Source organism: Chiloscyllium punctatum, chromosome 1, assembly GCF_047496795.1.
Source record: "Chiloscyllium punctatum isolate Juve2018m chromosome 1, sChiPun1.3, whole genome shotgun sequence".
In the NCBI taxonomy this organism is placed as follows: Eukaryota; Metazoa; Chordata; class Chondrichthyes; order Orectolobiformes; family Hemiscylliidae; genus Chiloscyllium; species Chiloscyllium punctatum.
Window position 1 is genome coordinate 6,628,687 of NC_092739.1, and position 24,516 is coordinate 6,653,202.

General features: G+C 42.8%; 1 protein-coding gene across 1 annotated transcript in view; it reads left to right on the top strand.

The window, feature by feature from the left end:
* lrba (LPS-responsive vesicle trafficking, beach and anchor containing) overlaps window positions 1-24,516 on the top strand; it is an 894,965-nt gene that overhangs the window by 15,443 nt on the left and 855,006 nt on the right. The window contains exon 2 of the mRNA XM_072561970.1: window positions 18,306-18,537. Within this exon, the coding sequence (XP_072418071.1) occupies window positions 18,306-18,537 (232 nt within the window). The remainder of the gene's footprint in view (window positions 1-18,305; window positions 18,538-24,516) is intronic.

A 24,516-nucleotide genomic window follows, 5' to 3' on the forward strand; every position in this document is an offset into this window, starting at 1 on the left:
TCTCTCTCTCTCGTGCCTGCGCGCGCCTCTCTCTCTCTCTCGCGCAGCGCGCCTGTCTCTCTCTCTCTCTCTCTCTCTCGCGCGCGCGCCTGTCTCTCTCTCTCTCTCGCCTGTCTCTCTCTCTCGCGCGCGCGCGCCTCTCTCTCTCTCTCTCTCGCGCGCGCCTCTCTCTCTCTCGCGCGCGCCTCTCTCCCTCTCTCCCGCCTCTCTACCTCTCTCCCTCCCTCTCTCTCTCTCTCTCTCTCTCTCTCTCTCGCGCGGCGCGCGCCCTTCTCTCTCTCTCTCTCTCTCCTCGCCGCGCGCGCGCCTGTCTCTCTCTCTCTCGCGCGCGCCTCTCTCCCTCTCTCCCGCCTCTCTCTCTCTCTCTCGCGCGCGCGCGCGCCTCTCTCTCTCTCTCTCTCGCGCGCGCGCGCGCCGCTCTCTCTCTCTCTCTCGCGCGCGCCTCTCTCTCTCTCTCTCGGCCTCTCTCTCTCTCTCTCTCGCTGCGCGCGCCTCTCTCTCTCTCTCTCTCGCGCGCGCTCCTCTCTCTCTCTCTCTCTCTCTCGCGCGCGCGCGCCTCTCTCTCCTCTCTCGCGCCTCTCTCTCTCTCTCTCTCTCTGTCTCTCTCGCGCGCTGCGCGCGCCTCTCTCTATCTCTCTCTCTCTCTCGCTCGCGCGCGCGCCTCTCTCTCGCTCGCTGCGCGCGCCTCTCTCTCTCTCTCGCGCGTGCGCCTTTCTCTCTCTCGCGCGTCTCTCTCTCTCTCTCTCTCTCTCGCCCCCCCGCGACGCGCGCCGCGCTCTCTCTCTCTCGCGTGCGCGCCACTCTCTCGCGCGCGCGCGACTCTCTCTCTCTCGCGCGCTGCGCGACTCTCTCTCTCTCTCTCTCTCTCTCGCGTCTCTCTCTCTCTCTCGCGTCTCTCTCTCTCTCACGCCTCTCTCTCTCTCGCGCGCGCGCGACTCTCTCTCTCTCTCTCTCTCTTTCTCTCTCTCTCTCTCTCTCTCTCTCTCGCGGGCTCCCCTCCTTCCTCCCTCCCTCCCCTCTCGCGCGCGCGAGCGCCCTCGCGCTCCCCTCTTTCCCTCCCTCCCTCTCGCGCGCAACGCGCGCCCTCGCGCTCCCCTCCTTCCCTCCCTCCCTCCCTCCCTCTCGCGCGCGCCCTCGTGCTCCCCTTTTCCCTCCCTCTCGCGCGCGCGTGCCCTCGCGCTCCCCTCCTTCCTTCCCTCTCTCCCTCTCGCGCGCGCGCCCCTCGCGCGCACCCTCTTTCCCTCCCTCCCTCGCGCTCCCCTCCTTCCCTCCCTCCCTGCCTCTCGTGCGCGCGCCTCTCTCTCTCTCTCTCTCTCTCGCGCGCACACTCCCCCCCTTCCCTCCCTCCCTCCCTCTCGCGCGCGCGCCCTCGCGCTCCCCTCCTTCCCTCCCTCGCGCTCCCCTCCTTCCCTCCCTCCCTCTCTCTCGCGCGCGCGCCCTTGCGCTCCCCTCCTTCCCTCCCTCCCTCCCTCCCTCTCGCGCGCGCGCCCTCGCGCTCCCCTCCTTCCCTCCCTCCCTCTCGCGCGCGCGCCCTCGCGCTCCCCTCCTTCCCTCCCTCCCTCCCTCTTGCGCGCGCGCCCTCGTGCTCCCCTCCTTCCCTCCCTCCCTCGCGCTCCCCTCCTTCCCTCCCTCCCTCGCGCTCCCCTCCTTCCCTCCCTCCCTCTCGCGCGCTCTCCCCTCCTTCCCTCCCTCCCTGCCTCTCGCACGCGCGTGCCCCTCCTTCCTTCCCTCCCTCCCTCTCGCGCGCCCTCGCGCTCCCCTCCTTCCCTCCCTCCCTCTCGCGGGCGCGCGCCCTCACGCTCCCCTCCTTCCTTCCCTCCCTCCCTCCCTCTCGCGCGCGCGCCCTCGCGCTCCCCTCCCTCCCTCGCGCTCCCCCTCCCTCCCTCTCTCTCGCGCGCGCTCCCCGCCCTCGCGCTCCCCTCCCTCCCTCTCTCTCGCACGCGCCCTCGCGCTCCCCTCCCTCCCTCCCTCCCTCCCCCTCTCTCGCGTGCTCCCTCGCGCTCCCCCTCCCTACCTCCCTCTCGCGTCCCTCGTTCCCTCCCTCCCTCTCGCGCGCGCACGCCCTCGCGCTCCCCTCCCTCCCTCCCTCTCGCGCGCGCGCGCGCCCTCGCACTCCCCTCCCTCCCTCCCTCTCGCGCAGCCCTCGTGCTACGCTCCCTCCCTCCCTCTCGCGCGCGCCCCTCCCCTCGCCCTCCCCCTCGCCCTCCCCTCGCCCTCGGATAGGAGGGTCCTAAAAGGAAAGAATGAAGTGTCTATATTCTCGGGTTTAGAAGATTGGGAGATGATTTCACATACTTAGAAAATTCTTTAATGATAGACAGAATCGATGTTGAAAGAATGTTTCCCATTGCTGTGAGGTTCGGAAGCATGGGACACTATGCCAGATTGAAAGGCAAGCCACTTAAGACCAGATTGAAGAGGAACCTCTTCACTTTGAGGGTGGTGAATCTTTGGAATTCTGTTGAGGCCTCTGGAAGCTCAGAAATTTAGCTATTCAGTTAGTTTAACTGTGTGTAGAAATCTATCAATCTCTATTTACGTTGCAGGATTAAGGGGGAGTGTGGGAATATGACACTGAGGTAGATGCTCGGCCATGATTTAGGATGACAGAATAGATTTGAGGGATTGAAATGGCCTATTCCTCCTCCTCTGTTTCTTGCAATGCGCCCACCCCTCTTTGCCCTTCTATTGCCGACCTCTCCATTCCCCAGCCAACTCCCCCGCCACTCACTTCATGCAGCCTTACCGCTTCCTCCCATGCCTTGTTGCCACCTCACTCTTTCCCTCCTCTCCTCTTACAACCTTAATTCCCCTGCAATTCTCACTACAAAACCTTCCACACTGCAATACTGACTGGCAGCCCTCTTCACCCATTCTCTTTCAGCCACTCAAAATAGGGTGAAATTTGAACAATTTGGACCTGCTGACAGCATGAAGATGTTACTTGGTAATTGCAGCTTCACAAGATCACTTCGTTGCATCCGGAGAAGATCAATTCTCTTACGATTACTTTGTTTGCTAAGGCGAAATATCTATTTATTTTCGAGTCAACCTTTGGAACGGTTGGGTCTTGAACCTAGGCCTCCTGGCTTAGAAAATTAAAAATTAATTGGACCTACAAAATATTTATGAACAATTTAGTTTTTTTTGTAGTAGTATTCCTTCAAATATAGGATTTCTAGTTCTTCACAAATGTTCAGTCACAACTTCACTCGGTGGGGGAAAAAGATACATTTAAGGAGCCATGTCAGACCTAATATTAATGTAAATTTTAAGATTTTGGCCTTATTACTTATAGTCACATAAAAATCTAACTGGGAATTGTTTGCTTCTGAGTTGTAAGGTCAGACTTGTATCTGTTGGACCCTATACTTGAGGAATAAACATTCTAATTTCTTTAAAGCAGCCTGTTATGATTTCAGCATCTGCAATACAAGAAAATATCTTTTGAACTACCAATCTTGTTTAGGACAGGTTTCAAACAGCATGAGAACTGCTATTTCCTTGAATTTTAAGTTTGTGTAATGGCATGCATAGTAAAATGAGACTCTGTAGGAACCCAAGAAGGGCTAGACCATCGTCGTCATCCATAGAATAAGTGCTGATGCTTTCTTTTAATTCACCTGACAGATTTTTCTCAAACATTTTCAGTCAAATTCTGTGGTATTTATTTTTAATGCCAAGAAAAGCTTTTGAATATCGTTCCTGTTATCTTCTGCCACATGGCATTTCTTCACCACACGCTATCCCTTTCATGCATCCTATCCCATCCAACCCCTCAACATAATCTCCCCAACCAGGGAACTTTGTTGCGGGGTCCTTCTGATCTTTGGTTTCTACTAACATAAATGTGTCATGTGCGCAGTCCTCTGTATACCTTGCATACTTCCATATGTGCCAGGCACCTCTTACAAAATAAACCACCACAGAGGCATCTTTCAAAAACCCAAACTGTTCTGGCAGTCAAAAATTGAATGCAATTATTATAGATGCAGAGGTAAGGATAACATATGCAATTGACCTTAACGATTATCTTTTTGACTTGCCAGTTTGCTTTAATTTATACCAGGCAAACAGTCAGTTACACATGGTTTCATGAGCCATATGTTCTGACTTAAATCCTGGTAACTATCCTTGTGAAATAGAAATATGTATTTTTATTTTACTTTTGTTTAGTATGCTGATGTTTGTAAGTCTATTTAAAATTATGTAATTTAGTGTTTTGGCATCAAATTCCAAGTGTTGCTTATGAGCTAGTAATTGTGATTGTGTCCAAACTTCTGTAACATTATATGCTGGAATAATTCCCTTTCTTATGGAAAATTAAGTCAATTTTTCAGAAAAACATTTTTCTGATTACTAATTACTAATTCTGATTTTTAATTACTAATGACAGCAGTAACTTTCATAGAATAATTTTTAAAAGAAATTCCCTACCCTAACTTGCATTGAAACCTTTGCAATAGTAAACAATAGTTTGATTCTAATGTTAGAAGCCTGTAAGTTGAAATTTCTTTTGGTAAGGAGGAGCCGAATTGTTCGCTGAATTGACCAACTTTATTTCATAATTTACTAATATGTTCAATTTATTCTAGTGTGGATCAGTTAATGATGTAAAAAGGCACTAACTTTTGAGATTTCTGCTTTATTTTAAATGAAAATAGATGGGTTAGCTGCTCAGTACATAACAATGGTGTTGATTTATTCTGGAAAGAATGCCCTGTGGTTCAAGATTTCATTGAAAACAGTACAGATTCTAGAAGGCATAGAGTTGAAGGTTGGCTAAAGGGTGATACAAGCTCCTTTGCCCCCATGCACATTCCAAGTAGCTTACAGTTCACATTCTTACTGTGAACTGGAAGCCTCCAAGCTTCCAGTGTCATTGATCCCTTGGTATTTTTAAATTGCATGTCTGAACCCATCCTTTCCTTGGCAAAGACTGCCTCTTTCTAATTCGTACTGTTGCCCATCTCTTGCTGAACTTCTCATTCATGCAAGTTTTCAGTGTTTATACGTCCTTGATGTTCCTCTGTTTCCTTTGAACTTTTGTAATCTGTTGCTTAACATTTTTAAGGTTAATTATCCATGTCCAGGTTAGGTTTACAGAAATTTAGTTGGAATAGTCAAAGAAGTAACTGCATATTTTATATTTTATGAAATAGTATTCTTTTGAAGTTTTATTGCAATTTTCAAGTTTAATATTGGTGTGAAATATATTTGTGATGTTTGTGTTTTTCTATTAATATCTGGAAATGCAAAGTGCTGTAAAAGTCTGCAGAGTTCAAGATTAAAACAATGAAGGGTCTTAACAGGATAACTGGTCAGGTAACAGTATTGAAATTGATTTTTCTGGTTGGAGTAGTGAGGAAGAAAACAAAAGTGATAAAATCTTTACTGTAGATTTCTCATGAAGTATGAAGTTGAATTGTAGCTAGTTTTACTCCATTCCTTTGTAGAAGTTTGAGTTTTAATGTAGTTTAAAAGTTTAGTTTTTTAAAAAATACTTAAATAGAATTACGTAGAATATTAGGAAGTGTACCATTCCTGCTGTTGAGAGAAAATGTAGGCCTGAAATGAATCTTACCCACTTTGTATTATAAATGTGTTGTTAATATTCTGTAGAGTAGCTTGCGCTAAAACCATTGTAACAAAGCAGTGTAATTACTGTGTATTCAGTTGTCCTATATTTATCATGGTTTTATTTTTGGATCCTCCACTTGAATGCCTGAAACCATACATCATAGGTGGGTTGCATCCAGATCTTTGTTAGTTCTGTTCTTGATGTGATTTTAGAAGATCTGTGTGACAGTTTTTTTTTGTAAGAACCAATTAGAAATCAAAGTGGATTTTTGTTTTGTCGTTCTGTCAACAAACAAATTAAAGTTTGTTTTTACCCCATGGCAATTGAGATCATAGAGCTATCATCATGGAAACAGGCTCTTTGGTCCAACTCATCCATGCTGAAACCACTTAGTTCAGACAAACAGGGCAATCGTATTGTGATGAAACCTGTTTTATGCTGGAGAAAAACAGAAGAACCTCGATTACCTAAATGACGTGTGGGGAGTATTTTATTGGATAATCAAATGCCGGATAATGCATTTTAGCCAAGCATTGGGACCTCCTGATCTTGCCAGATAATCCAAAATTCGGATACTCAAATGCCAGATAATGGAGGTTCCTCTGTATTGTATTTCTTTAATCTAATGATACAGTCGTAGTCGTATAGTCGAGAAACAAACTCTTCGATCTAACTAGTCTACCCTAACCGTGTTCCCAAACTAAACTAGTCCCATCTGCCTGCATTCAGCTCATATCCCTCTAAATATTTCCTACTCATGTACTTATCCAAATGTCTGTTAAAAGTTATATCTGCATCCACCACTTTGTCTGGCAGTTCATTCCACACAATAAGTGATTTTAAAAAAAATTGCCCTTCATGTCCTTTTTAAATCTTTCTCCTTTCACCTTAAAAATATACCCTTGAGTTTTGAACACTCCCACCTTAGGGAAGAGATCTTTTGCAATTCACTTGATGATTTTAGAAAACTTTAAGGTCACACCTCAACTTCCTACACTCCAGTGAAAAAAGTCCAACCTATCCAACCTATTTTTATATCCCAAACCCTCCAAACCCAGCAACGTCCTGGCAAATCCTTTCCAAACCCCTCTCTAGTTTAATAATATCCTTCATATAACAGGGCGACCAGACCTGTACACCGTATTTAAGAGGCCTCACCAACATCCTGTACAACCTCAACATGACAGCCCAACTCCTCTCCTCAAAGGACTGAATAATAAAGGTAGGCACGCTGAACACCTCCTTAACCACCCTGTCCACCTGTGGCGCAACTTTCAATTATTTACCTGAGCCCCTAAGGATCTCTGTTCTACAACACTACCCAAGGCCTTACTTTTTCTTGTATAAATCCTGCCCTTGTTTTATCAAAATGCAAAGCCTTACATTTATTTGAATTAAACTCCTTCTGCCATTCCTCAGCCATTGACCCAATTGATCAAGATCTCTTTGATTTCTTAGATAATCTTCTTCACTGTTCACTATACCACCAAGTTTGGTGTCGCCTGTAAACATAATAACCTATATTTTCATCCAGATTATTTAAATGACAAGCAAAAATGCACCCGGTACTGATCCTTGGGGAACACTGTTCATCACAGGCTTCTGGTCCGAAAAACAACCCTCCACCACCGCCCTCGATCTTTAATTGTTTTGGAGTTTGTGTTTGCATTTGCAAAAATTCATGAGAGTTCTCTTGTATGATTGGTGCTTTCCAATTTCTTGTAAAATTCTACTTCCTGTCGTGCTTTACTTTCATGACTGCTTTCAACTAGTTAAATATGATAGTTGTAACAAAGTTGTATCTAAAATATATTTCCAGGTTTGCCAACTTTTGCTTAGTACATTTCCAGAGCTACCAATCTGAAATTAAAAACGTTTAATTTTAAAAATTCCTCATTTATTAACCTGACATGTCTGTCAGCAAGATTAAATACCCTGTAGTACAAGCCTCCAATCCAAGTGTTTAAGATCCCATGCCTACCCATCATCCTTCTCATCACAAATTTCAAAAGGATAGATAGACAGTGAAGCACAAGGAAAAGATGAGAATCAAATGAGGAAACTGACAGCGAGAAACAACTGAGTTTGGGTAAGAAAAGTGGATGGGAAGCCAAATGGAGGTTATTGAGAAAACATCTGGAAGAGAAATAAATAACCAAAAGTGGCCAAAGAAGCCAGATGAAGCAGAGATGATAGCTAGTAAAGAGAAGAGTGAAAATTGTGAGGGAGAGAGAAATAGTCAAGGGCATGGGATTGGAGTGAGATTCATGAGGAAGAAACAGAAGAGAATAGAGAAGGTGAAGCAAAAGAGGGCTGATCCAAAAAAGAGAATTGGATAAAATAGGCTGAAGTAGGAGAGAAGTAAATATTGATTTGTTTTCTTTATCCTTTGGATTTTTTGTCTCCTTTTAGACAAAGGAGAACCAGTGGATATGGAGTATCTGGATTTTAAGACTGCTTTTGATTTATATAAATGACTCCAATGAGGGAACCAAATGCAATATTTCCAAGTTTGCTGATGACACAAAGCAATGTGAATCGTGGGAGGAGGTGGGGAGGTGGTGAATGTGATCTGGACAAGTTGAGTAATGTCCATAGAGAGATTCCCATTTAATCTTTCCACGCATGTGGATTTGAAAGATAGTATCTGAGGAACCCCAGACGTGTTTTCAGTGCATCTTGCAAATGACTGCTCCTAACATTTGAAGGGAGTGAATGTTTGATGTGCTGCCAAACAAGTAGGATGGCATTTCCAGAATGGTGTGAAGCTTCCTGAGTGTTAGAGTTGCACTCATCCAGTAAGTGGGAGTATTCCATCACACTCTAACTTGTGTTGTGTAGATGTTGGGCAGGCCTGGGGGAGTCAGGAGATACTCACTGCAAAATTCCTAAACTCTGACCTGTTCTTAGTACTTAAGTGACTATCCAGTTCAGTTTTTGGTCAACAATAACTCCCAGAATATTGATTGTGAAGGATTGAATGATGGTAATGCAATTGAATGACGACTGGCTGCAATGGCTAAATTCTCTCTTGTGGAGAGTGCTATTGGCTAGCACTTATTAGCCCAAGCCTGAACATAATCCAGGTCCTTGTGCATTTGGATTGCTTGAGATTCTGAAGAGTCATAAATGGTGCTGAACATAGTGCTAGCATGAGCAAACATTTCCATTTTAGACCTTCTGGAGAGAAGGTCATTGAAGCTGAAGATAGTTGGATCCTGGACGTCCCTTGAAGAACTCTTGCAAATAAATCCTCGAGCCTAAATGACTGACCTCCATCAACCATTTTTCCAAGAGATAGATATGACTCTTCCTTCTGATTCCCACGGACTTTAATTTGCAAGGGCTCCTTGATGCCACATCCAGTGCAATGTGTCTTCAAATGTCAGCCACTGGCATTGTCTCTCTGGAGTTCATCACTTTTGTCCATGTTTGAACTCAGGCTCTAATGAGGTCAGAAGCTGAGTAGCCCTGGCAAAACCCAGAGTGTCAGTGAGCAGCTTATTGCTAAGTAAATACAGTACTGTTGTTGATTTCTTCTATTACTTTACTGATGATTGAACATAGACTGTCAGGTGGCAACTGACCAAGTTGGATTTATCCTTTTTTTTGTGTACAAGATGTACATGGGCAAAATTCTGCATTGTTCAGTAGATGCTAGTGTTGTACTGGAACCACTTGGTTCGTGGCACAGCAGGTTCTGGAGTACAAGTCTGCAGTATTACCATCAGAATGTCGTCAGAACCAAGCCTTTGCAGTATTTAGCATCTTTAGCCATTTTTGGATATCATTTGCAATGAATCACATTAGCCAATGCTGTGATTCTGGGTACTTCCAGAAGAGGCAGTGGTGCATCATCCACTCGATACTGCTTCTTGAAGATTGTTGTAAATATTTCAGCCTGATCTTTTGCTTATGCTTAGCTCCCTCATCATTGAGGATGGGAATATTTGTGCAGCCCCTCTCCTCAAGTAAATTATGTAATTGTCTGACACCATTCATGACTGGATGTGGCAGAGCTTAAATCTGATACATTGGTTGTAGAATCACCTATTTATCATTCACTTAAATTGTTTGGTATGCATATAGCCTGTTTTGCAGCTTCATCAGTTTGACATTCATTTTAAAATATGTCTGGTAGTGCTTCTGACATGCCATCCTGTATATTTCATTAATCCCATGACTTGATGACAACAGTGGAATAGGGGATATTACCGGGCCTCAAGGTTACGGATCGTTTTTCAGTACAATCCTACTTTTGCTGATGGCCCATAGTGCATCATGGGTGTGCAATAGAGATGGTAGATATGTATGAAATCCATCCCATTTAACATATTGGCATTGTTGCACAATGTTAAGGAAACCATGCAGGTTTCCTTAACATGGAGACAAAGCCCCATCTTCACAAGAACTGCATGGTGCTCACAGACCAGTTGTGTCTTAGGCAGACAAATTGGTGAGGGAAGTCAAATATGTTTTTCCCTCTTGATGATTCCTTGAAAACCTGCAGACAAAGTGTGGCAGCTATGCCCTTTAGGACTCAACAGCAGTGGCGTGGCAGAGACACTCTTGGTGATGGACATTTGAAGTTCTCCACCCAGAGAATACATCCTGCACCCTTGCCATCCTTAGTGCTTCCTTCAAATGAAACCCAACATGGACGAGCACAGATTAAGCAAGAGGGGAATAAGCAGGAGGTTTCCTTGCCCTTGTTTGATCTTATGCCACATGGGATCTAGAAGTCAATGTTGAGGACTCCTCAGGCATCTCCCACTTGATGTGTACACTGCTGGGTCTGACCACGACATATACAGGGATGGTTTAGTTAAGTTGCTTTATCAGGTTGGTTAAGTTCTCCAATAGTTATTTTAAATTCCGCTTTCTTTTGTTCATGTTTTAACTGTAGTCTTTAAGTAAGTTCAGTTTTGCTTAAATCTGAGTGGTTTGACCATTTGCATCAGACCTATAATACTCACTCCACATCTGCCTTTGAAATAAGAAAAAAAGTTAGGATCTAGGCTACCCTCTTAAAACATATTGAGGGGGTCTGGCCTGGTTCCTAACAACAGAAAAACTGGCAAATAAAGTATGACACTTGTCAGGATATATTAGGTCAGATGATCAAAAACTTGCTCAAAATTTTAAAGTCTGCCCCTAAGGAGGTAAGTGAGGTAGAAGGACAGTGAGCTGTAGGAATGGTTTCCAGCATTCAGTAACACACTAAATGAAGGCATGACCACCAGTGGTGAATGACTGAAGTTGAGATTGCTCAAAAAGCAGCGAATAGACCATAAAAGTTATGTTGGAGATTTTTGGAGCTAAAGGAAATTACACAGAAAGGAGGTATTTGAAATGGGAATTTTAAAATTATGATTGGAAGCTAATGTAGGTTAGTGATTACAGAGTTGATGAGAGAATGGGGACTTGGTGAGAGGTTTTCAAAAAAAAGGATGAGCATTGGATTACTCCAGCATTGCAGACAGCAGAATGTGGGAGAGCACTGGAGTGGTCAAGTCAAGAGCTAGTGGAGAAATAAATGAGGATTTCCCCACATGAGCTGAGACAAGGACCAAACTGAGTGGTGCTACAGAGGTGGAAATAAGTAGTCATCATGGTGGTGTGAATAAGATCTGGAATTCAACTCCGAAATCAAGTTGTAAACAGACTGTGTTGCCCAGAAGAGGGATAGAATCAGTAGCTCAGGAATGGAGTTTTAAACAGAGACCAGAAACAACAGCTTCAGTCTTCACAATATTTACTTGGAGGGCTTTTCTGTTTCTGTGCCCAATGTCAGATGGGAAGTCTGATAACTTAGTTCACTGGAGAGAATCGATTGGTGAGGTAGAACTGGGTATCATCGTCGTTTGTTAAAGCTAATATTAAACTTTTGAATGATGTGACTGAGGGGCAGCATATAGATGAGAAATGGGAGTGGGATCCAAAAATAGATCCTTGACAGACATCAGAAGTATCAGTTTGAGAGTCATAATAGACATCACTGTAAATTATTGACTAGCTTTACAATCAGATAGATAAGAATGGAACCATACGGGTGCAGCTTCAGCCAATTTTGTGATAATGGAGAGTTATGAGGTCAATCGTGTCCAAGATTGAAGACAGGTAGAGAAGGACAAGGAAAGATTACCTTTATCACAGTCATGTAAGTTACCTCACTAATGAGGCAGGGGTGGAGCTTGATTAGAAAGATTCAAACATGAAATTCCAAAAAAGATTGGAATGGATTTTGAAGGTGATGGAACACTAGGATATGAAAGAAATGAGAACTAGAAGACATGCTGATAGGGTCAATGACTAGATTATTGAAGAGAGATGATGAAAGCAGATTTTAAACAGAGCGATAACCCTTGACTATGAGCTAACAATGGACCAGGAAATAAGCTTGTGGGACCCGGAGATTGGTCTCATGAATATGCAAACATACTCTTCATAAAGATATTAGGTAATATTAATATTGACAAGTGATGATAATTATCCCTGAACAAAGCACCAAATTTAAAATCTTCACTGAACATACTTAGTGAAAACATATATTTTGTTACAATATACTATAGTACAGATATCTGTAAACCAACTCAATATAGCGTCACTATTTCTCCAATCTCACTTCCAACTCTGTTCACTGCTCATGGTAGAACACAACAGCAAAGTGGACAGTTGCATCAAAGTACAAACAATGCTGCGCCATCTACACTGAAATCCTAAACAGCCACATAACCCAAGTATCAAACAGCAGAAAAATCTTCACCACTCACTAAGTACCCAAGGAAGCAGCTTACATAACCATGCAACTAGTTCAGTTTATTAGTATCGTATATCATAATCTATTTGGTCATGTTTTAGAATCTTTCGCATGCAGGCATGCTTGTTTAAACTTATTCATGGGATGTGGGCAATGCTGTTTGGGATATACTACGATACCATCTCTGACAAAGCTTTATGCCAAAACATAGAAATTTATAAAATCATGAGGGGCATGGATAGGGTCTTCTAGGCTGGGGAGTCCAAAACTAGAGGGTGTAGGTTTAAGGTGAGAGGGGAAAGGGTTTAAAAAGGACCTGACTGGTAACTTTTTCTTGTAGAGGATGATGCGTGTATGGAATAAGATGCCAGAGGAAGTGGTGGAGGCTGGTACAATCACAACATCTAAAAGGCATCAGGATGGGTGTATGAATGAGAAGGGTTTAGAGGGATATGGGCCAAATGCTGGCAAACGGGATAAGATTAGTTTAAGGTTTGGTATGCTTTCCTTTATTGGTCAGAGTATTGAGTACAAGGGTTGGGAGGTCATGTTGCGGTTGTACAGGACGTTGGTTAGGCCACTGTTGAAATATTGCGTGCAGTTCTGGTCTCCTTCCTATCGGCAAGATGTTGTGAAACTTGAAAGGGTTCAGAAAAGATTTACAAGGATGTTGCCAGGGTTGGAGGATTTGAGCTATAGGGAGAGGCTGAACAGGCTGTGGCTGTTTTCCCTGGAGCGCTGGAGGCTGAGGGGTGACCTTATAGAGGTTTACAAAATTATGAGGGGCATGGATAGGATAAATAGACAAAGTCTTTTCCCTGGGGTGGGGGAGTCCAGAACTAGAAGGCATAGGTTTAGGGTGAGAGGGGAAAGATATAAAAGAGACCTAAGAGGCAACTTTTTCACCACAGAGTGGTAAATGTATGGAATGAGCTGCCAGAGGAAGTGGTGGAGGCTGGTACAATTGCAACATTTAAAAGGCACTTGGGTGGGTGTATGAATAGGAAGGGTTTGGAGGGATATGGGCTGGTTGCTGGCAGGTGGGACTAGATTGGGTTGGGATATCTGGTTGACATGGACTGGTTGGCCGAAGGATCTGTTTCCATGCTGTACATCTCTATGATAGCTGGTTGGCATGGACGAGTTGGACTAAAGGGTCGGTTTCCATGCTGTATAGCTCTGACGCTATAACTGTCACTCTTGACAGAGTTGTACGACTTGAACTCTTCCAACATTTTGTTTTTATTTCAAGTAAACTTTCGTATACTTACTTCTGTTTTTGTGTAAATTTTACCCAGTAAAAACTGCTAACTCAGTGCCCTAAATAAGCTCACTGGACTTCTCAAATGAAATCAATAAAGTGGGAAATCCAGGTAGAGGTCAACTTTGAATATCTGGCATTATTTGAGGTGGTGTGGGTAAGAGAAGAAAAGCAGAGTGCTTTGTGCAATCCACCCATCATGTATATTTTAACAAGGTAAAAATAATTTGAGTATTGGTCATCACAGTTCATCTTAATAGAAGTAACTATACCCAATTTCTGTAACCATATAGGTCATAACTTCAAGCAACCCGTGACGATCGCACCCATAATTCACTGATGGGAATGTGGGAAGAAAGACAACACTGATTTCATTAGTTGGTCTCAAAAACAATATAACCAATAATAGAACAGATGTGATATGCAATTGATGCAAATACCAAGTAGATATACAATCATCTAAGAAGCATATTAACTCTCATAAACCAGTGGGTCAGTTGATTAATATAGCCTTTTGAAAGAAGAAACCAGAATTCAAAACACTTAATATGATGGCGAATAGGTGAAAGAAACGCAAGTAAAATGTGAAGAAATAAAGATTTATTTTACTTTCTCTGCCATGCTGCATTGTACGGGGTAAATATAGCCACTACTAGCTATTATTAACGAAACTAGATTTATTTAGGATATCTGGTCGGCATTGATGAGCTCGAACAAAAAGTCTATTTCAATGCTGTACATATCTATGTCTGTACTAGAGTAGAGTCAGTCTATGGTTTATTCAGGAGAAAGTGAAGACTGCAAATGTTGAAGAGTCAGAGTCTAAAAGGGTGGCACTGGAAAAGCCACTTTAGATGTAATAGCCCTTTAAGAGCTTAACAAAGGGTGGCACTGGGAAAGTACAGCATGTCAGGCAGCATCCGAAGAGCAGGAAAGTCAATGTTTTGGTTAGAAACCCTTATGAAGGCTTTTATGCCCAAAACTTCAACTTCCTGTTGCGCAGATGCTGCCCGAAATGCTATACTTTCCCAGTGCCACCCTTTAAGGTATTAATACAACAACTTTTCAACTTGGGTTGAACTTTCGCTGTCGAGGTATATTTTCAAGCCAGTTTATTAAAGCAAAATTAAAGAATAATAAAGTACCAGACGTTGAGCAGCAGATAACTGCAGACCTTTTAAAACAAAAAAGATTTCATCTATCTTTTATAGATGCTAAATGCAAATAAAAACAGGCAGAAAGGTAAAATACAAACTAAGTTGAATAAAGATGCTTATGGTGCACGAATAAACATGTTTATTGAACTCAATTGATGTCACTTGATTATGTTTTGTAATTAATATAAATGTGTGACTAAACTGAAAATATTTTTCTGCAAATAACATTGCCAATCCATAACGGGAAGTTGAATTCCCAGAGGAGAGATTGCATCGCAACCCCAGCAACAGCCAGGTTGAATTGCTGGGGAAACCTCCAGTAGCGCCCAGAATTTCAAAAGCTGATTGGGGACAGATGCTCTCAGGTAAAGGGATGTTTGGAAAATGAGAAGCCTTTAGAAGTAATGAGTCCAGACACAGTATATACCTGTTAGGGTGAAAGGAAAGGCTGGTAGGTATAGAGAATGCTGGATGACTAAAGAAATTGAGTGTTTGGTTAAGAAATGAAGGAAGCATATGTCAGGTATAGACAGGATAGATTGAGTGACTCTGTGTCGTATAGAGGCAGAAGGAGTATATTTAAGAAGGAAATCAGCAGGGCAAAAAGGGACATGAGATAGCTTTGGCAAATAGGGTTAAGGAGAATCCAAAGGGATTTTACAAACTCATTAAGCACAAAAGGGTAACTAGGGAGAGAATAAGGGCCCCTCAAAGATCAGCAAGACGGCCTTTGTGTGGAGAAGGGGGTGGTATTGAATGAGTATTTTGCAACAGTGTTTTCTGTGGAAAAGGACATGGAAGATACAGAATGTGGGGAAATAGATGGTGACATCTTGCAAAATGTCCATATTACAGAGGATGAAGTGCTGGATGTCTTGCAAAGCATAAACGTGGATACATCCCCAGGACCTGTGAACTCTGTGGGAAACTAGGGAAGTGATTGCTGGGCCTCTTGCTGAGATATTTGTATTGATAGTCACAGGTGAGATGCCGGAAGACTGAAGGTTGGCTGGCGTGGTGCCAATATTTAAGAAAGGTGGTAAGGACAAGCCGAGGAACTATAGACAGGTGAGCCTGATGGTGGTGGGCAAGTTGTTAGAGGGAATCCTGTGGGACAGGATGTATATGTATTTGGAAAGGCAAGAACTGATTAGATATGGTCAACATGGCTTTATGAGTAGGAAATCATGTCTCTCAAACTTGATTGAGTTTTTTGAAGAAGTAACAAAGAGGATTGATGAGGGCAGAGCGGTAGATGTGATCTATGTGGACTTCAGTAAGGTGTTTGACAAGGTTCCCCATGCGAGACTGGTTAGCAAGGTTAGATCTCATGGAATACAGGGCAGATTTGCCATTTGGATACAGAACTGGCTCAAAGGGATCCAAATTAATGTGTTTGTTGATAGATTTCCAGTTAGAATGCCATGCTTCTAGGAATTCTCGTGTGTGCCTCTGTCCGGCTTGTCCGAGAGTGGATGTGTTGCGCCAGTCAAGGTGGTGTCCTTCCTCGTCTGTATGTAAAGACACTAGTTAGAGTGCATCATGTCTTTTTTTGTGGCTTGTTGATGGTCATGTATCCTGGTGGCTAGTTTTCTGCTTGTTTGTCCAATGCAGTGTTTGTTACAATTCTTGCAAGGTGTTTTGTAAGTGACATTAGTTTGCTTGTTCTCTGTATAGGCTCCTTCAAGTTCATTAGCTGCTGTTTTAGTGTGTTGGTGTGTTTGTGGGCATCCATGATGTCAAGAGGTCTGAGTGGTCTGGAAGTCATTTCCGAGCTGCCTTTGATGTAGGGGAGAGTGGCTAGGGTTTCTGGATGTGGTTTGTCTGCTTGTTGCTGAAAAATCAGCAGAATGTGTTCATTGGATCCCCGTTCTTTTTGAATACACTGTATAGGTGATTTTCCTCTGCTCTTCGTAGTTCCTTTGTGCTGCAGTGTGTGTTGGCTCGTTGAAATAATGTTCTAATGCAACTTTGTTTGTGGATATCGGGTTGATTGCTCTGTAATTCAGTATTTGGTCAGTATTTGGTTGTTTTCCTGTATACGCTGGTTTGAAGTTCCCCATTGGCTGTTCGCTCTACTGCGACATCTAGGAATGGCAGTTTGTTGTTGTTTTCCCCGTCTTTAGTGAATTTTATGCCAGTAAGGGTATTAATTGATAGTCTTGAAGGCCATCTTAGTAAGAGGATTAAATTACAACTTCCAGGATGCGGACAAGAAAGACCTCTTAGCAGCTTTAGAAATAACGCTGAAAGATGACAAACTCACAGAAGAAACCTAGCAAACCATCAGGCAGACAATCGTACCAGCATGAAGCAGTAAAAAGGAAGGAAACACACACAGTACACAAGAAAGAAAAGCCTCATCCTGTATAATTGCAGCAAGACATTCTTGTTCCTGTAGTCAAATATCTCTTGCTACGAAGGCCAAAGTATAATCACTGGTTCACCAGGACAAGATATTGTTGAACATTACTCTCTCTTAACTTACAGCCACTCATTCAAATAATTCCACAGAATCCCTACAGTGTAGAAACAGGCCGTTTTGGCCCAACAAGTCCAGACTGATTCTCTGAAGATCATTCCACCCAGACTCATCCCACCACCACCTCCTCCACCACCACTACCACTCTGGGTAACCCTGCGTTTCCCATGGTTAACCCACCGAGCCTACACATTCATGGACACTATGACCAATTTAGTATCGCCAATCCACCTAACCTGGAGAAGGAAACGAGAGCAGCCAGAGAAAACCTACATAGACATGGGGAAAATGTGCAAACTCCGTCAACCAGGGCTTGAATTGAGCCCAGGTCCCTGGCACTGTGAGGCAGCAGTGCTAACCACTGAGCCGCCTTGCCACCCTTCAAATAATAATCACTCCTCCTTAGTTTTGCTAAAGTGGATAACTTCACATTTATCTACATGATGCTGCCCTTCATTTTGCTCGCTTGGCCTGTTCAAATCGCACTGCAACATCTCTGCATTCTCCTCACAGCTCACCCTTCCACCAGCTTTTGTGTCATTGGAAAATTTTGAGATATCATACAGGAAGCCCAGCTATTCACTGTAGTACTCCACTGCCTGCAATTTAGAAAAAAGACCCATTAATTTCTATTTTTCCTCCGGTTCGGCTGATCAATTTTATAGCTTCAGAACTTGGTATAATCACTACTTTTTACAGGATGGTAAGAGAATTTGTTATCGTAAAATTTTACATTTATTTGACATGTTTCAAGAATAGCACTTATATGTAATAAAAGCTGAATAAGCCACAAATTTGAAATATTAGCTTTTGGAAAAGAAAACTAGCAAAATACTGAAACTGGCATTTTCTGCCATGTTATAATTTTGATGCTCAAATAGTTGATATATCTTTTCATATTTGAAGATGTATCTTCATATGTTACAACCTCCAGAATATGAATTTATTGCATACCAATATACTAGCATATACACATTATACTAGATTAAGCATACATTTTTGTCTTATCATGAAAATTGAATTATTATTGTCATGCACTTTGTGAACTTCTGTTTTTATTAAAGCTTGTAGGAGGACAATTTGACTTGGAGATGAATTTCATCATACAAGACATGGAGAGCATTGCTTGCATGGTGAAGCTGTTGGACAGCTGCGATGTTACCTGCCAGGCTGAAGTTTGGAGCATTTTCACAGCAATTCTGAAAAAAAGTATTCGCAATCTACAGGTCTGCACGGATGCAGGGTTGATTGAACATGTTCTTAAAAGAATTCATGGCGTTAACAATATGATAGCAGGTGGGGAATTGATTTGTTTTGGAGTGTCTTGTCTCTAATTATAGCCTATTGAGCTGACGTGAGAATGCAAAACTGGAAGATTTGAAATTATAGAGTTGGCTTGATCAAAAATTGTTTGCTTTTTATTTTTTATGAAGTTGCCGTAGGCCGACTGAACAGATCTATATTGCATAATCGTTTTTCAGGAGGATGATTATTTTAACATCAATACCAACCAAATGAATAACAGAGCTAGAAAATCTGCATGTCCAGATTGCCTTCATTAGGTTTTGAATTTGAATTAGGGAAGTGAGCATTCAGAACATGCAAAGTCCCATGGGTTGAAGATAGAAGGTATGAATGTGCACCTCCTGTATGGTTTTAAACCCAAAAGCACGTGCATTGCAATGGTATATTCATTCCAATGAGCATGTATTCTTTGAATAAATAAAAACAAAATTTGCTGGAAAAACTCAGGTTTGGTGGCATTCGTAGAGAGAGAAAACAGTTCGTATTTCAAGCCCAGTGACCCTTTGAATTTTTTTAATGTTAAGTTAAATTTCAGTTCTGTAAATTAGACAGTTTTTCAGGTATTGTCAGTTTGCATGGTCAGTTTTTAAAAATAACAATCCCTGATGAAGAGGTTTATGCCTAAAACGTCCATTCTCCTGCTGTTTTGGATGCTGCCTGACCTGTGCTTTTCCAGCACCACATTCTTGACTCTAATCTTCAGCATCTGCAGTCCTCACTTCCTCCTTTTAAAAATAACAAATCTAGTTCCTAGGAATTAGTGTTGGTATTAATCTGACAATCTTTCAGTATAGTTGTAACATAACTACCATTGGTCAACTATGTATGTGAAGATGAATGCAAATGATTGGTAATAGCAGGAGCATAAACGAAACCTGGATCTCAACTATGCTGCCAGCATTTTAACATGTCGCAAAACATCCTACTGATCATTGTTTTCAAATGTCTTCCTGACCTTGTCCTTTCTATCTGTTGCCCTCCTCCCCCACGTATCCCAATGATTAAATAGTGATTTAAGAAGGCACCCCCTTCTATGCCCTTCTCCAGGGCGAAAGTTATGGGCAATAAATGCTTGCTGAGCCATTGATACCCACTCGGAGTGAATTTAAAAAAAAGCTTGCCCCTTGCGCATTCCTGATTTTAATTGTTCCTTCTTGGTTGTCATACTTTTGCATGGTTAATGCGCTAAACTCTTATATTCAGTCACCCCTTCCCTGCCCTGCATGCAAAAGAAATATTTCTATTATATCTCTTTTATTTAAGATACTCCTTAAAACCTACTGTTTGTGACTAAATGTTTGGACATGTGGCCTAATGTGGCTTAATTTCAAATTTTATCGAAACACTTGCATGCTGTTTTGGGGAATTTGTTTTATCATTATAAATGAATGTGTTGCTGTTCTGTATTAACATAATCTCAGCAAGCCATATGTCCCAATTAGAAGTTGAAATTACTTGACCAATCCTAGATGGAAGTTTTAAAATTCACCTTTACACATGTTAGATGAGGACTCGATATTGGCACATTGCAAGTGGCCAGGAATAGTTACGTCAAGGGATATGACTGCACCGGTTGGCATGCACCTTACAGATTTTGTCCAAGTTGTTATTGAATTCAAAACTGAGTTCCTTTTTGATGGCGACTTATAACACACATATGATCTAAACAGATACCATTGAGGATTTCCTGAAAAATGTTTTTGCCTCCTTCCCCTTAAGGTTTTGTGTTTATTGAAGTAGTACAAGTAAGTATTGGGTAACCAAATACTAATATTTCTTTGCTTGTTGGAGGACATTTGAGGAAAGACCATGCATATTACTTATTAATGACTTCAGTGTAGTTTATGTGCTGATTGGGAGATGTCATCCGAAACAAGCAAAATCAAAATCAACCCTAGAATTTTCACTTGAATTGTTTGAGACATTTTTAAATTTCTTAGATGCTTACCAGAAGAAGATGTTAACTTTGCACTCTCTATATGATATGTATTGAAGTTCAGTCTGCTTTCCATGACCTGTTATTGGTTCATTCCTGAATGAAATCTGAGCATAGTGGAATCCTTTTTAGAGGAACTGGTAGGTTTTTGGGCTGCCTGTCAGATTGCTTTTATTTTTAAAATCATTTTTCATGGATGTGGACATTGCTGGCTGGCTAGCATTTTATTATCCGTTTATGTTGCCCTTGAGAAGGTGGTAATGAGCTGCTGCCTTGAACTGCTACAGTCCACGTAATATAGGTTGACCCACAATGCCCTGAGGGAGGGAATTCCAGAATGTTGACTGAGTGACAGTGAACAGCTTAGAGGGAATCTTGCAGGTGGTGGTGTTCCAATGTATCTGCTGCCCTTGTCCTTCTAATGGAAGTGATTGTGCTGTCTTAATGACCTTTGGTGAATTTCTGCAGTCCATCTTGTAAATAGTACACTATACTGCTACTGGGCATCTGTGATGGAGGGAGTGGAAGCCTGTGGTTGTGGTGGCAATCAAGTGGGCTGCTTTGTCCTGTATGCTGTCAAGCTTTTTGAGTATTGTTGGAGCTGCACTCATCCAGGCAAGTAGGGAGTATTCCATCATTCACCTAACTTGTGCCTTGTAGATGATAGGTATTTGGGAGTCAGGAGTGAGTTACCTGCTCTTGTAGCCATTATGTTTATGTCCTCAGTCAATCCTGGATGGGTTGAGTGTTTTGAAGAGGTGATAAAGAAGATTGATGAAAGCAGAGTGGTAGATGTTGTCTATATGGACTTAAGTAAAGCAATCGATGAGGTTCCGCTTGGTAGACTGGTTAGTAAAGTTAGATCACATGAGATACAGGCAGACCAGACCAATTGGCTGCAAAGTTGGCTTGAAGGTAGGAGCCAGAGGTCATGGTGCAGGGTTGCTTTTCAAGCTGGAGGCCTGTGATCAGTGTGCCACGAGGATCAGTATTGGGTCCACAGCTTTTCATCATTTATACAAGTGATGACATGGTTAATAAATTTGCAGATGACAACAAAATAGATGGTGTAATGGAGAGAGAGGATGATATTTTTTAAGAGTAGAACTGGACCTTGATCGGTTATGCCAATGGGTTGAAGAGTGGCAGATGGAGTTTAGATAAATGTGCAGTGTTGCATTTTGGTAGGGCTTGTACTGTGAATGGTAGGGCCCTGGGAAGTTTTGTGAACAGAGATCTAGGGGTGCAGGGGTAGAGTTTCTTGAAAATTGAGTCACAGGTAGACAGGGTGATGAAGTGTGTGTTTGGCATACTTGCCTTAATTGGTTAGAACATTTAGTGAAGGAGTTGGGTTGTCATTTTTTGGTTGTACAGGACATTAGTGAGCCCACTTGTAGAATACTGCATTCACTGCTGGTCGCCCATCTATAGGAATTATGTTGAATTTAAGAGGATGCAGAAAAGATTTACAAGCATTTTGCCAGGACTGGAGGGTTTGAGTTTCAGGGAGAGGCTGAATAGGCTGGGGCTATTTTTCCTGGAGCGTTGGAGGCTGAGGGTGACCTGATAGGGTTTTATAAAATTCTGAGGGACATGGATAGAGTGAATAGCCAAGGTGTCTCTGCTAGGATGGGGAGTCTAAAACGAACGTGTTTGAGTTTAAGGTGAGAGGGGAAAGATTTAAAAAGGACCTGAGGGGTTACCTTTTCAAGTAGAGCATGGAGCATGTATGGAAAGAGCTGCCAGAGGAAGTGGTGGAGATGGACACACTTACAACATTTAGAAGGCATCTGGATGGATGCATGAATAGGAAGGTGTTAGAAGGATAGGAACCAAAAGCTGACAGATGGGATGAGGTCAGATTGGGATGTCTGATTGTTGTGGATGAATTGGACTAAAGGGTCTGTTTCTCTGCTGTTTGACTCATCATTGTCACCTCTTCAAAAAAAAACTCAACTTAGTGAGACGTGATTCCCCATGCAGAAAGCCATGTTGACAATCCCCTAAGGAGAAAGTGAGGTCTGCAGATGCTGGAGATCAGAGCTGAAAATGTGTTGCTGGAAAAGCGCAGCAGGTCAGTCAGCAACCAAGGAGCAGGAGAATCGAGGTTTTGGGCATGAGCCCTTCTTCAGGAATGAGGAAAGTGTGTCCAGCGGGCTAAGATAAAAAGTAGGGAGGACTTGGGGGAGGGGCGTTGGAAATGCGATAAGTGGAAGGAGGTCAAGGTGAGGGTGATAGGCCAGAGTGGGGGTGGGGGCGGAGAGGTCAGGAAGAAGATTGCAGGTTAGGAAGGCGGTGCTGAGTTCGAGGGATTTGACTGAGACAAGGTGGGGGGAAGGGAAATGAGGAAACTGGAGAAATCGGAGTTCATCCCTTGTGGTTGGAGGGTTCCTAGGCGGAAGATGAGGCATTCTTCCTCCAACCGTCGTGTTGCTATGGTCTGGCGATGGAGGAGTCCAAGGACCTGCATGTCCTTGGTGGAGTGGGAGGGGCCATGGGGTGGTTGGGTTGGTTGGTGCGGGTGTCCCAGAGGTGTTCTCTGAAACGTTCTGCATGTAGATGGCCTGTCTCCCCAATATAGAGGAGGCCACATCGGGTGCAGCGGATGCAATAAATGATGTGTGTGGAGGTGCAGGTGAATTTGTGGCGGATATGGAAGGATCCCCTAATCACCTAGTGACAATCCCCTAATCAGACCTTGTCTTGCCAAATGCTGCTCCTGGAATCCCCTCCGACAACTTAATTACCACTGATTAAGGGTCACTGGTCTACAGTTCCCTGGCTTTTCTTTACAGCTTTTCTTAAGATATGACGTCTCAATATCCAACCTCCAGTCTTCTGGCATCTTACCCGTGGGTGTCAATGGAACAAATATCTCAGCAAGGGGCCCAGCAAACTCTTCCCTAGCTTCCCACACAGTTCTCGGAAATATGACATCAGGTCCTGGGGAAGTGTCTCCCTTTATGCATTTTAAGACCTCCAGTACCACCTCTTCTGTAATATGAGCTCTTCTCAAGATCTCACTCTTAAGTTCCCCAAGTTCCATGTCCATTCCACAGAAATATGGATACAAGATATTCATTTAGTATCTCCTCCATCTCTTGTGGTTCCACACATAGCCCCATTGATATTGAATTTCCAGTGTATTACTTTTGTGTTATTGATAGAGATGAAATAATTACTGATCACGTTTGGATTGGAACAGCATAAATGTTTGTCATATCGGCAAAACACATTTAGCAGGGCTAGTTAATGGTGAATTTTATAACTTAGTGCCAGTAACTTATAGCATAACTATTTTAATTCACTTCCAGCTTTTAACACCCAAGTTCGCAGAAATCAGGAAACAGTCAGAGAATTGGTTACATGGTAAACATTTGGATGTAGGTTTGCTTGCTGAGTTGGAAGGTTTCTTTTCAGGTGTTTCGTAACCATATTAGGTAACATCTTCCGTGAACCTCCAAATGAAGCACTGGTGGTGTATATGTTTGGGTTTCCTTGGGTTGGTAATGTGATTTCCTATGGTGATGTCATTTCCTGTTCTTTTTCTTAGGGGATGGTAAATGGGATCCAAGTCAATTTTTTTGTTGAGAGAGTTTTGGTTGGAATGCCATGTTTCTAGGAATTTTCGTGCATGTCTCTGTTTGGCTTGTCCTAGGATGGATGTGTTGTCCCAGTCAAAGTGGTGTCCTTTCTCATCTTTATGTAAGGATACAAGTGTGAGTGGGTCATGTCTTTTTGTGGCTAATTGATAATGCATTCTGGTGGCTAGTATGGTGACAAAACGTCTGAAAATGAACCTTGCAGCTCAGCGAGCAAACCTACATCCAGAAACTCAACCTGAGCGACAAATCTTCTCAAAACTTGCTAATGGTAAATATTTGTCTTCTGTGCTAATGTGTGCATTCTATTCTCACAAGGTAGTATCCCCCATTCACCCCTCTCAAAATGTCTGTCCCCAAGGACTGCTTCATAGCTTTCTTGAACCACTTCTATTGTAATTCATTAAAGATCATTCTGTACATATAAAATTT